General features: G+C 33.2%; 1 protein-coding gene across 1 annotated transcript in view; it reads right to left on the reverse strand.

The window, feature by feature from the left end:
- TLK1 (tousled like kinase 1) overlaps positions 1-13238 on the reverse strand; it is a 149200-nt gene that overhangs the window by 8465 nt on the left and 127497 nt on the right. Inside the window, exons 13-18 of the mRNA XM_081261081.1 lie at positions 6789-6886; positions 4295-4376; positions 2231-2322; positions 2060-2149; positions 1734-1903; positions 881-1016 (exon numbers count right to left, since the gene is read on the reverse strand). Coding sequence (XP_081117207.1) covers positions 881-1016; positions 1734-1903; positions 2060-2149; positions 2231-2322; positions 4295-4376; positions 6789-6886 — 668 coding nt within the window. The remainder of the gene's footprint in view (positions 1-880; positions 1017-1733; positions 1904-2059; positions 2150-2230; positions 2323-4294; positions 4377-6788; positions 6887-13238) is intronic.

A 13238-nucleotide genomic window follows, 5' to 3' on the forward strand; every position in this document is an offset into this window, starting at 1 on the left:
GAAGTTTAAAGGGCAATTTTCTTCAAATATGGGAGGGGGGACACTGACACTGTTATTTTATCCATACCAGATTCCTGAAGAAATGCTACCAGTACAAAAGGGATTATGAGTAATCCCTTTTCATGAAAGTTAAATCTATATAGACCTGTGGCATCTTGTAGAACAGGTTATCATGTGCCCATGTAAGCTATGTGAAGACTGAAACCCTCAGTCACATTTATATCTGCAGTCAAAAATCCTGTTCAAGATGAGTATATTTCTCTTCCCATTAAAATTCCACTCCTTTTCCTAAACTAATTTATTCTGCAAACTATGTTTGTTTTGAGATTTTTATAGTCTATGTTCTTACTTTGGTGAATCTACCAGTAAGTTTGAAAATTCAGCTTTTATAAATACCTAGGTACTCTGGGGAGATGACATTCAGTTAGATTTTTATCTGTAAACTGATTCCATCTATGTTTATGAAGTCTTTAGAATTTTTTTTTTTTTTGTAGTACTTCAATCACAAAACTGCTACAGAGAAAGCTGGATGCTTAGTTTTCACTTGTATAGTTAAAACATTATGTTTATATAAATATCTACATGCATGGTAAGTATCACTCTAACATTATAGAAGAAAATCCATGAATTCTCCATGTGTGGAGTTTCTGGCTGGTGGGTACTGAAGTCATTTGTTAATGCCACACACGTCATTCTCCTTCTGGTTGGCTGGTATTTGCAGTTGAGAAAAGAAGGCTAATCACGATATTCTTCCTCTCAGATCAGAGGCTTAATATCAATACCTTCACCATAATAATTTCAAAGACAAATGAAAATAAAACTAAATTCTAATAAAGCACTGGGGGCTAGATAATTGTGATATTTTTAACAATACATTTACCAGTAAGTGCCTGCCCCTTGGGAAGTTAGATCCATTCCATCTACACCATAGCTATCATCATCCATAATCTTGGACAGACCAAAATCAGTGATCTTGATTTCTCCACATGCTGTTCCATCTACCAGGAGGATATTTCCTAAGAACAAAATATTTGATTCTTTTTATGACATATATGTGCAAAACATTATCTTTGATACTTTTAACTCTGGGGAAGTAAATATTTATTTAAAATGTGGCAGTATAAGCTGGATGTGGTGGTGCACTCCTGTAATCCTAGCAGTTTAGGAGACTGAGAACAGGAGGATCACAAGTTCAAAGCCAGCCTCAGCAATGGTGAGGCCTTAAGCAATTCAGTGAGAACCTGTCTCCAAAGAAAATACAAAATAAGGCTGGTGATATGGCTCAGTGGTTCAGTGTCCCTGAATTCAATCCCCGGTACCAAACAAACAAACAAACAAACAAAAAACCCAAATGTGGCAGTATATGGGTGGAAGGCACACAAACTCGTAATCCCAGAGGCTCAAGAGGCTGAGGCAGGAGGATTCCAAGTTCAAAGCCAGCCTCAGCAATTTAGTAAGGCTCTAAGCAATTCAGTGAGACCCTGTCTCAAAATTTAAAAAGGACTAGGGATGTGGCTGAATGGTTAAGCACCCCTGGGCTCAACCCCCTCCCCCACAAAAACAAACAAATAAAATGTGGCAATATAATAACACTTGCAATTCTCCTAGTATTCCACTGAAGTTTTAAAAACTAAACCAAAAAGTGTATTTTCAAAGGACTTAACTGAATATGACTTTCTAAAACTCACAGTTTAGAACTTTAAAAAGATTATGAGACACATTTCATTAATTACCTGGCTTAAGATCATAATGTATAATAGGAGGTTTGATCTCATTGAGATATCTTAGTGCATTTACAATCTGCATTACAATAGACCTAGCTTCTTTCTCTGACATTAATTTATGTTGCTTCAGATAGAAATCCAAGTCATTGCCTTCACAGTATTCTAACACTGTACAAAACCTACAACAGGAAAGAGAAAAAAAAAAAATCAGGCATTAACTATTGTTTAGTAATTCAGCATCACAATGGAGAATATTTATATCATCACCACAGGATAGGGAAAGCAAAAGCAAAGGTATCTTTTCTTAAAACTTAAATCCTTGAGTATTCACTTACGTATCTGTGTCCAAGGAAAAATAATCATAGAGTTTAACTATTCTGGGGTGATCCAGTTCTTTGTGTATTCTATACTCTCTGCAGGCATGCCTATGGAAAGAGAGTGTGTTAATTCTCCATGACCATTAAAACTTTTTCAATTTTTAAAAACCATAAAATACTAATATTTACTTGTGGTAGTTTTCTTTTTTCTCATCTCTCCAGCTTTTATTAAGCTGATGGATCTTCACAGCAGCATATCTTTGTTCATATAGGTCAAAAGCCTAGGATTAAAGGCAAAGAACAATGATTTCTAGAGATCAAGTAAATAACTAAAGATCTATATTTTAATTTTAGTGAAAAAATTTTCAATAATACTAAGAGTTAGAAGAATATTTCAACTTTTAGTGATCATCTCTGCAAATGTTATATATAGTTGAGTGACACATTTACTAAGGAATGAGATATAAGTTTCATGGTGATAAATTAGAGAAAATCTTAATGTAAATTTTCACATTCAAGTTTTTAAATGTCAACACACTGAATCAAGATTAATCAATAAAACTGGTATTTATTTTTAAAATGGACCTCTTCTTCTGTACTGGTAGTAGTAGTAAGCAGCAACGAAAACAGATGGCTGGGATGCTTTTCTATGGGACAGATAAAACAAACCTTTCTATCTATCTTTTCTTGGTAATCCCCTACTTCTTTTTCATTTTTTTTAAACTAATAAGTTCCTAATAATTTCCCAATTACTATAAAAAAAAAACTAGTCATTACAGAATTGCCCAACATATACAAAAGTAAAAAGTAGTATAATGAACCCTTATATATCCACCATCCAACTTCAAAATTTATTATCACTTTGCAAGTCTTGTTTTGTCTATTTCCTATTACACATGCTTTTTCATATATGTATATTTCTTTCTCTCTGTCCTTTTTTTTTTTTTTTTTGGTGGTGCTGAGGAACCCAGAGTCTCATGTATGAGAAGCAAGCACACCACCTGCTGAACTGTATCACCAGCCTCTCAAGCATATTCTTCCTTGAATTTATTTATGTGTTTGTTTGTTACTTATTGGAGTGCTAAGGATTGAATCCAGGGCCTCCTGCAGGTGAGGCAAATACTTTTATCACTGAGTCACATCCCCAGCCCTCCTTGGATGTTTTTAAAAACAAATCTCAGACTATATATAATTTCATCCATAATTTCTTCAGTATTTATCTCTTATAGATAACAAGGCTTTTAAAATGTAACCACACATCATTACCACTACTATCCTAACTACATCTATAATAATTCCTTAATCACATCAAATATCCAACCTATCTTCAACATTCTCTGGTCTCAAAATTTTTTTTTGTACTTGATTTATTCAAATAATCAATCTATTTTTTAAGTTAAAAAAAAAAAAAAAAAAAAAAAAAAGAAAGAGGGGCTGGAGTTGTGGCTCAGTGGAAGAGCACTTGCCCAGCAGGTGTGAGGCACTGGGTTTGATTCTCAGCACCACATAAATACATCAATAAAATAAAGGTCCATCAACATCTAAAAAAAAAATATTAAAAAAAAGGAAGAAAGAAAGAAAAACCAAAACCAGAATGATTGTACTTTAAGTCTTCACATGATTCATAAGTATTTTTTTAATAGCAATAAATGTCACTGCAAAAAGATTTAATAATTTAAGTTCCACTGTCATTTATATACAAAGGTATCCCTGTGAAAAACACATAGGGGGGTTCAGGGTACAGCTCAGTGATTAGCATGGGCAAGGCCCTGGGTTAGATTCCCAGCACTGCAAAAATAAAAGTAAAAAATATATATATATATATATATATATTTTTTTTTTAATTAAAAAATCCAAAACACTTAGAAGCTTACATATTTGTTAGAAGGTAGGTTCCCCAGTCCCCCCACCTGCAAATTTAACCTAAAAATAAGTAGTAGAGGAAAAACAGTAAAATTACTGTTTTGTTACAAAATCATTAGAGCACAAAAACAGACATAATACAGTAATGAAGAAATTTGGAATGCTCTTTGGAGTCAGATGAACTTATTACCTGAGTGACTATGCTAAGTCACCCTCTCTGAGCCTCAGTCTTATCTATAAAGTTAGAGTTCTTGAGAGAATTAAATGGGGATAGTGCAGGGGCAAGGACAGGTGTTTAGACAAGTACTTCTTAACCACATACTCCTATATCTTTGCTATAAAAAGAATTTTTATCTTTGTTAGTGAGAATAACAATAAAATGTACGTTACCTTATATACTTCACTAAAGCCACCTCTTCCAAGCAGATGAAGTAATAAATACCTTTCATTTAATGTTGGGTGATCTTTGAACCTTAAGGGTGGAGAAACAAAGCCCACTCAGATACATTAAAAAACACACATAAAAATTCTGTCTACGTTAAAGTTCCATTCTCTTTTTCTACTCCTAGCTATTTCTTCCCTAGTTCCTCTACTGATAATTTCACATTTCATCAATATTTCTTTTCATTCTCTTCAGGAATATCACCTGTCTTAACAATTTTGTACTTACAAAGCTTGACAAATTACAGTACTCTCATAAAGACAACATTTACTGTATTTTTGTTTTCTTCTTCTTTGCACTGGGAAGGGTACTTTACTACTGAGCTATATCTTCAGCCCTTTTAAAATTTTTTATTTTGAGACCGGGTTTCACTAAGTTACTTAGGGCCTAGCCAAGCTGCTGAGGCTAGCCTCAAACTTGCAATTCTTCTGTCTCAGCCTCCCAGGTCATGGGATTACAGGACTGTATTGACATGAAATGTCTTCCCTACTTATTCTTCAGCAATGATTTCTATGGTAAAATATACTCTTTTATGGGGGGCGAGTATTGAACTCAGGGGCACATGACCTCTGAGCCACATCCCCAGCCCTATTTTGTATTTTATTTAGAGACAGGGTCTCACTGAATTGCTTAGTGGCTTGCTTTTGCTTAGGCTGGCTTTGAACTCTCAATCCTTCGGCCTCAGCCTCCCAAGCCTCTGGGATTACAGGCCTGCGCCACTAGGCCTGGCTGGAAAATATACTTTTATATTGAGAGTTATGGCTGATTTTATACTACATAATTAAAATAATTTTATTTATAAATAGGACTTGATTCATGATAAAATTTTACTGTCTTTGCACATCTATAAAACTTTGAAAACCAATTTAAAAAGTAAAGATTTTTTAGAACTTATAAGCAATATTACTGTTATTACTACGTAACAATCATGGTACCCTTTACATCTTAAGCACTTAACTCAATGAAGTAGGTCCCACTACTGGATCTATTTTATATAGATACTAAGAGGATAAGTAACTTAAACTTAACAGCTAATATATGGCAGGTATTAGCAGAAAAATGTAGTTCCAAAATGTATATTCTAAAAAAAAGGGCAACAATAGCTTTATAATTCCAAGTGAAAACACATTTTGTTTTATTATCTTATTCAAAATCAATTGAGTGTAGGTTGGATAATTTGAGCTTTCTTAAGAATCTTGTGAATAAGAGAGACTGCTGTTTAGTTTTAAGGCATATTGTAAATCTGAAACAATTCACTTTATTTTAAACAATCTAAGTCATATCCACAAAGTTTGAACCTAATTTTCAGAATAGTTCATCTTATTTTATTTACTTATTTGCCTTTTTTTATTACTTGGGATTTCAACTCAGGGATGTTCTTCTATTGAGCTACATACCTATCCCTTTTTATTCTTTATTCTGAGACAGGGTCTGAGCTGCTGAGTCTGACTCTGCACCTGCCATCCTTCTGCCTCAATCTCTCAAGCAGCTGGCATTACAGGGGGTTGTCACTCCACATGGCTTAGAATAGTTAATTTTAAATTAGTTTTATCCTATCTGCTTTATTTGAATTTTAACTGATAGAATTTAGGTTATTCTATAACTCTCATTATTTCATTCACCTCACACACTGGGTTACTTTCTTTGCTTTGCATTCCTTTAACGTGTACTATTCATGGCACTCATTATGATTACTAGGGATCAAGAACAGAGAATTATAATTTATAATTGTTTTCCATTTCTTCCCAAATTCTTGCATCAATAATTCTTGCATATATGGCACACTAGAATACTTTTAGTTGAAATAATTTCTCCTCCAATAATATAACATTAACTTTGATATTCAGGCAACAAATATTTATTAAGTGCCTATCATATGTCAGACACTGGTCTAGGTTCTGGTGCTACAACAAGAATAAAACCAAGTTCATTTTCTCATGAGGCTTACTGTCTGGCAGGAGACAGATAATAAGTGAAATTTTTCCAGATAGTAATAAATACTATGAAAAAATAAAGCAAGGTAAGCATACTGATATAGGGAATAACATGAGACAGGGACCGTTTTCTGAGATAGGGAGGTTGACGGACAGCCTCTCTAATAAACATTTGGAGTGAAATAAAAAGTAAGCCACTCTGGTATTTAGAGGAAAAACATTTCAGTAAAGGAAATGGTAAGTACTAAAACCCTGAGATGGGACTATGCCTGACATGTCTGAGGAGGTCAATGTGCTTGTGACATGTAAATAAGGGAAGGATGACAGAGATGGAATGGTGCAATAGTCAGGGACCAGCATACAAGGCCTTCAAAGCTGTGAGAAAGACTGTAGATCTTTTCTATGTGTGATGAAAGGCCTGACAAGGAAACAGTGTGTTTACACTCTTCATGGAGGAGGGGGAAGGGAACTTTTATCATATACAACTCAAATACAAATAATGACTCACTGTGAATTATCTTCATTGTTTATTCTTTTGAGCTCCCGTATGTGAAGATTTCTGACTCTTTCCAAACGTTCAAGTTCTGCCTGGATTTCTGCCTCTTCCTGAAAATGAAGAGAGGGGACTATAACAAGCTCAATTTATTTGTGATATAAAAAAGATATTTTTACCCATGCATCAATTTTCTACAGTGATGGGAAGAATAGTGCATTATAAAGTTCCACTGAGTTAAAAGACCAAAGTGCTTTTTTTCAATGCCTGAAAGATAGAAAAAGATAAGGCAAAAAGCCTATGTCAAGAAACCATCCTCCACATAAAAAAAAATCTAGACCTAATGAGATGGTGGATTTTGTTCTGCAGTACAAGAAATCTACTTTTATAATGTCTGTACCAAAAGTGAGTGCAAGATAGTCTGAAGTTATAAAACAAAATAACCTGAAAATCTTACTTTTTGTCCATCCAAATTTTAATTTAAGAGGGAAGAACTTAGTATAAAACACATAAAATGAAGAAATTTTATAATAATTAAAAGAGGAAGAAAGGAAGAAGATAGAATCATTGAGTATTCCTAGACCTTACAATATTTGGAATAAATCCTACTGTAATCCTAAAGAGACAGTAAAATAAAAAATGTAGGGAATGCTGTGGTGGATCCTCAGTTATCAGAGCAAACATAGGCAGACTAAAGATTTAAGCACTTTAACCACTATTTAATATTTTTATGAATGTATTTTTCGTGTCTTTAAAATACATAATTTTCAGAAAAACTTAAACTAGATGCCAAAACAAATAAGCAGATATAGCACCCATGTTACTCACTCTCTCTCACACACACACTTTTGTCAATATAAACTTCAGTACTACTTAAAGGATGTACGTGTACATAGCAAATTTTGGTGGAAATATCTAGAAATGTCCTGTTTTTAAATATTCTGAATAAATATTGTTGAGTAAATAAATAAAGATTACCTTAGCTTAATATGTATCCAATACAATTACAAACTTAGACCACTTGCAACAGAGATTATTTCTGAATATTTCATTAGCTCTTTTGCTTTTCCTTTACTAATTTATTTTTACCTCAAAATATTAATAATTCTGAAATTTATTTTGAAATATAAATATTATCATTTCATTCAAATATAGATAACAGAAGTGTAAAGTCTATTACATCTATACCTAAGAAGTTGAAAGGAATACTTTAAGTAGTATGGAGAAAACACAAATCTTCAAAGATTTTTAAAAACTAAGTCTAACTATATTGTTTGTATTCTACTTAACTCTTAGGGTTACTTTTATTAAAGTGGAATTCAACCACAACAACTTTTTGCAAAGATATTTAATAGATTAGACTTACATGATAAATGGAAAATTAAATAAAGAGAAACCTTTCTAGAATTTTGATTTTTATAAACAGGTACACTTAACAGACTGTCTTAATTACAATTTCCTCATTTAATATAGCTTCAGTCATAAATATTTTTGTCTTCCTCTGCCCACCTTCAGTACTTGGGATTGAATTCAAGGGCACTCTACCACTGAGCTACGTCCCCAACCCTTTTGATTTTTTAATTTTAAGACAGGGTCTCAAAAAAAAAAAAAAAAAAAGATGGGAGAAAGTAAGTGGCGATGAAGACAGATTGAAAAAAAAAAAAAAAAAGACAGGGTCTCACTCAATTGTTGAGGCTAGCCTCAAACTTTTAATCCTCCTGCCTTAGCCTCCCAAGCTGCTGAAATTACAACAGTGTGCCACTGTACTTGGCTACAAATATTTTTCTTAATGAAGAAAAAAGTAAGGTGACATACCAGGAGATTCATTAATCTAAGAGTCATTATAACAGGAAATGAATTTAAAAACTTTGCAACAATAAACTCAAAACATAACTTAGCTATCTTAATTTAGTCATACAAGACAGAATAAGAAACTGGTCATATAGATGTGCCTATGAATATGGAAGATCTTAATTTAGACTATTGAATCTACAAAGGGGTAACTTTTTCTCTTTGTATTTGTCTTTGTACTAACATTTAGTAGGCTGGCTAAATTTTAAATACTTGAAGCCTATTAAAATACCACTGAAATAATTTTAACTTTTTTTTGAAACTGTGGCATAGGAAGACTATTTCAACAGCCAATTTACTGAAGTTAAATTTACTGAGTCATACATATATATAATTATGAGATTCAACTAGATTGTTGATGCAATTATAAAATTTGTTTTATAATCACGTCTATAACCAATATCACAAAGTACTTATTTAAGAAAATAAAATATCTGTCTATATCAGTAAATTAAAGAAAGTTTTCCTCCTCTATAAAACATGACAAATGTGCTCCATAAAATTTTACAAAATAAAAGCAGTCAATCTTCATTCATTTTGAACTGTTACATTTACTGAGGGAAAAAAATGTTCAAAGAACTAGGGGATATTACTGGATTCTCAGTAATTAGGAAGAAATGTCAAAGGACGAAACTCTACCTGAACCTTCCTTACAAATAAATCCATACGCCAGTAAAATTTGTTTGTATTTTCCATCTTGTAATGCAACATTTCACAGTAGTAGAGGCCATAATACAAAACAACATGATTCTGGATGAGAGATAATTCCACAACTCTAAGTAATTTCTCTCAAATCCCAATGAAAAAAGTATATACGCTACAATGAACTAAATATCTGTGATCCCTTCAAATTCATATAATGAAGCTCTAAAACCCAATATGATGGTATTTGGAGACAGGGCCTTTTAGGAGGTCATTAGCATTAGATATGTACCTGAGGGTGGTGCCCTCATAATGGGATTATTGGTCTTGTGAGAAGAGTGCCCCACCACCTCCCAAAGAACAAAGAGAAAAGGCTATATGTAAGCCAGAAGAGACCACTCACCAGAAACTAAATCCTGTTGGACCTTTAATCTTAAAACTTTTAAGATTTCAAAAGAAGAAAATAAATTTCGGTTGTTTAAGCCATCCAGCCTGCTATTTTATTATGGCAACCTGAACAGACTAATACACATCCTATTAAACAAATGTCAGAGGCAATACCGTCTAGTATTCTCTCCTCATAGAAAGGGGCACTGCCCAGACTGGATCTGGCTGCAGGGCACAAGAGTCTAGAAAGCAGTAGTTTCAAAAACTAATTTATCTTTAAGATACATTCAGATCATTTCCAAAGGTTTATCCTATAGGCTATACTCTACTTGCTTCAAACTGACATTAACCTCTGGGACATCCTCAGAATTAATCTTTTTCAGAGGGTTTAGGAGAAATGAGGATGACCTGGATTCACAACTAATCACTATAGAATGGAATCCTCAAACTCACAGCAAAACTAGGCCAGATCAGTACAATAAAAGAGAATCCAACCAGCTGAACTGACTTTAGTAAGAACACTTAAGTTTCAACCCTGGATTAATCCAGGAGCTAAGCAGTTAATTAAAATGGAAAATTTAAAAGAAACAAAGAAAGAAATAACATTGAGAATGATTAGGTCTCTGTAGGCAATTACAATGTAAAAGGAACATGAATAGACTGTATTGAAGAGAAGTAGTTTTGGTGATCAAGTACAAAATAAATGGACATAGCTCTTATCTGTTTAAAGGCACAATAATAAACAATGCAACACTACATACTAAAGTAGTTTTAACAGTACTTTAAAAAAAGCTCTGATATTCTGAATTATATAAAAAAACCAAGTCACACAAGTATACAGCAACATATCTCAATACTGCCTCATTGTTTAAAATAACCTGCAAAAACACCACCTGCGACATTTAAAATTTTTAATTATATATATGGAAGATTCATACCAAAACAGTTTTGTCTCTCACAGATCTTCACCACAGAAATGTTTTCAATTTGTAAACAAAGTCTCCTCTGATAATTTAATATCTCCTTGGCTCAACTCTCTTCTAAGCCAAAAGCAAGCAATAGTAATGAAGAAACTGTTAACTTTCAGGTTAAAACTACCAGATGAATTTGGAGTAAGCATTTCCCATTGTAACAAATTTTCAAAAAAGATAATTATTAAATGAAAGGGAGAGTGTGAAGGCTTTGAAGAGTTATAAAATGTATTTCAACATATAAATCTGATATATTTCATTCCCAAATTAAACAGTTTTGAAAAGTATTTAGTAAAACTTGAATGTATATTACATTTTATCCCCACCAAAAAAACTTAATTTTCCCAATTTTCCTTTTTTTACATTAAAAAAAGCCAAGATAAGATAGGAAATATTTCATTTGTTTTTGCAGTGCTGAGGACTGAATCCAGAGCCTTCCTCATGCTAAACAAGTGCTCTACTACTGAGCTACACCGCCCCCCCCAGCCCAGGAAGTATTTTGAAGCACTCTCAACTTGCCTATAATCCACAAGTGTTGGTGAAAGAAAATAATTTGTATGGCATATTATAAAAATGGGGAAGCACAGAAATGCAACAGTATCCAAACAACATTAATTTAAAAAAACTAGTTCAGATTGAGATTTCAAAAAGCTTGATACCGAATTTACTTAAAAATTAACACCTTTAAGTCCTCAAAAACTTGTTTCATCAACTATTAATAATGACATTCTAAAGATTATCACCAGGCAAGTGAAAGGTGAAATTGACAAAATGCACTATTAAAAAGTAATGGAGGGCTGGGGATGTGGCTCAAGCGGTAGTGCGCGTGCCTGGCATGCGTGCGGCCCGGGTTCGATCCTCAGCACCACATACCAACAAAGATGTTGTGTCCGCCGAGAACTAAAAAATAAATATTGAAAAAAAATTCTCTCTCTCTCTCTCTCTCTCTCTCTCCTCTCTCACTCTCTCTTTAAAAAAAAAAAAAAAGTAATGGAGGGGCTGGTTGTAGCTCAGTGGTAGAGCACTTGCCTAGTATATGTGAGGCACTGGGTTCAATTCTCAGCACCACATATAAATAAATCAAATAAAAGTCCACTGACAACTAAAAAATAAATTTTTAAATAAATATATAAGTAAAATAAAATAAAGATATTGTGTTCAACTACAATTTTAAAAAATTAAAAACCTAATGAAATAAAGGGCAATGTAGAAAAAAGAAATAAAGGAGAAAAGTACCAACTTAATTCATATTTATCCTTATTATATGTCTCTAGATACATGCAGTCCCAAATTCTAAATACAGATATGGGAGATCTGAACTGACATAAATATGAGCCAACTTCCAAAAACCACCTATACAAAGCGTGTCTGAATTTATCTTAATTTAAAAACTACTGCCCCATAATCATATTTCTGAGTATGATGGGGGGAGGGGGAGAACAAAAGTTATGAATTCCTATGTGTTTTCTTTTCCAACTATATAAATATTCCCTCCCATTGCCATCGCTAAACACCAAAAAGGTCACCATTGATGGGAGCATGGTGTATCTTCCTCAGGTGTATTTAATTAGGTAAGATTAGAATACAACATTTACTACTAATGTTTTCTTCTCTCCACCCTTTAAGTCCTTCATTGCCTTTTAAGAGAAGAGGAGGAGTGGTGGTTTATTCTCAAGTGCATAAACAAATACACTGAAACCTTAACGTGGAATGACTTATGCTAAAATAAGTTGGTTCTGATTTTCTGTATTTTCCTCCATTTAATTTAAACAACACCACCACCACCACCAAAAAAGAAAAAAAAAATCAAACAAACAAAAATATAAATAAATAAATAAGCCCACAACCTCCTCAGCAGCAAATAAATGTAACAAATCTAATGACTAGCAAATTTTAAACAGTATATTTATGTACCACTGTATCATGGGGCTGAAATTCCTTAATGTTAAACACTAACCAAAGTGCTGACACCAAGCCCTAGCATACACAGATACAAGACCTTACTATAGTACACTGTAGGCTTTTCTCTTAGCTTTTTGCTGCTTTTTAGCCTTTCTCAGGATGTTGGTGGATTACAAAGATTTTAACAGCATGAGAAGATTTAACTCTCCATCCAATAACAGCAAAAGTCTAGTCTTCAAAACTCTTCCAATATGCATGTGCACATAAATGTCATGGCTTTAACAATCTGTATGATTTTTAAAGGGAAAGGCTGGTAGCTAAGAAACTTTTCTCTTTTTTGTAAAACAGTGTTCTCTAGACTGAACTACAAATCTGAATTAAACAAACTCTGCTCTAAGTAATGGAAAACATGACTTCTAAGGGTCTTTCCAAATGTATAAAAACTTTTACATTTCATTGCTTATGTAACAACTGGATTCATATTGAACACTGAGGGAGTAAAACAACTTTTATCTCTAAATTTTCATTTTGGTAAATGAACATCATCTACTACCAAGATGTCTGATTACAAATGTGAAAAATCAGAGCCAAGAATATCTGAAGGTCCTTAAGAAAACAGGAGGTAGAATATAAATGACTGAGAATTTCCCATCGATAGCTAGTTTCATGTTCTCTCAGCAAACATCTTTTATAGGCTACTAGTTTTTAAGTG

The sequence above is a fragment of the Spermophilus citellus genome (genome assembly GCF_964194105.1).
Source record: "Spermophilus citellus genome assembly, chromosome: 11".
Lineage (NCBI taxonomy): Eukaryota > Metazoa > Chordata > Mammalia > Rodentia > Sciuridae > Spermophilus > Spermophilus citellus.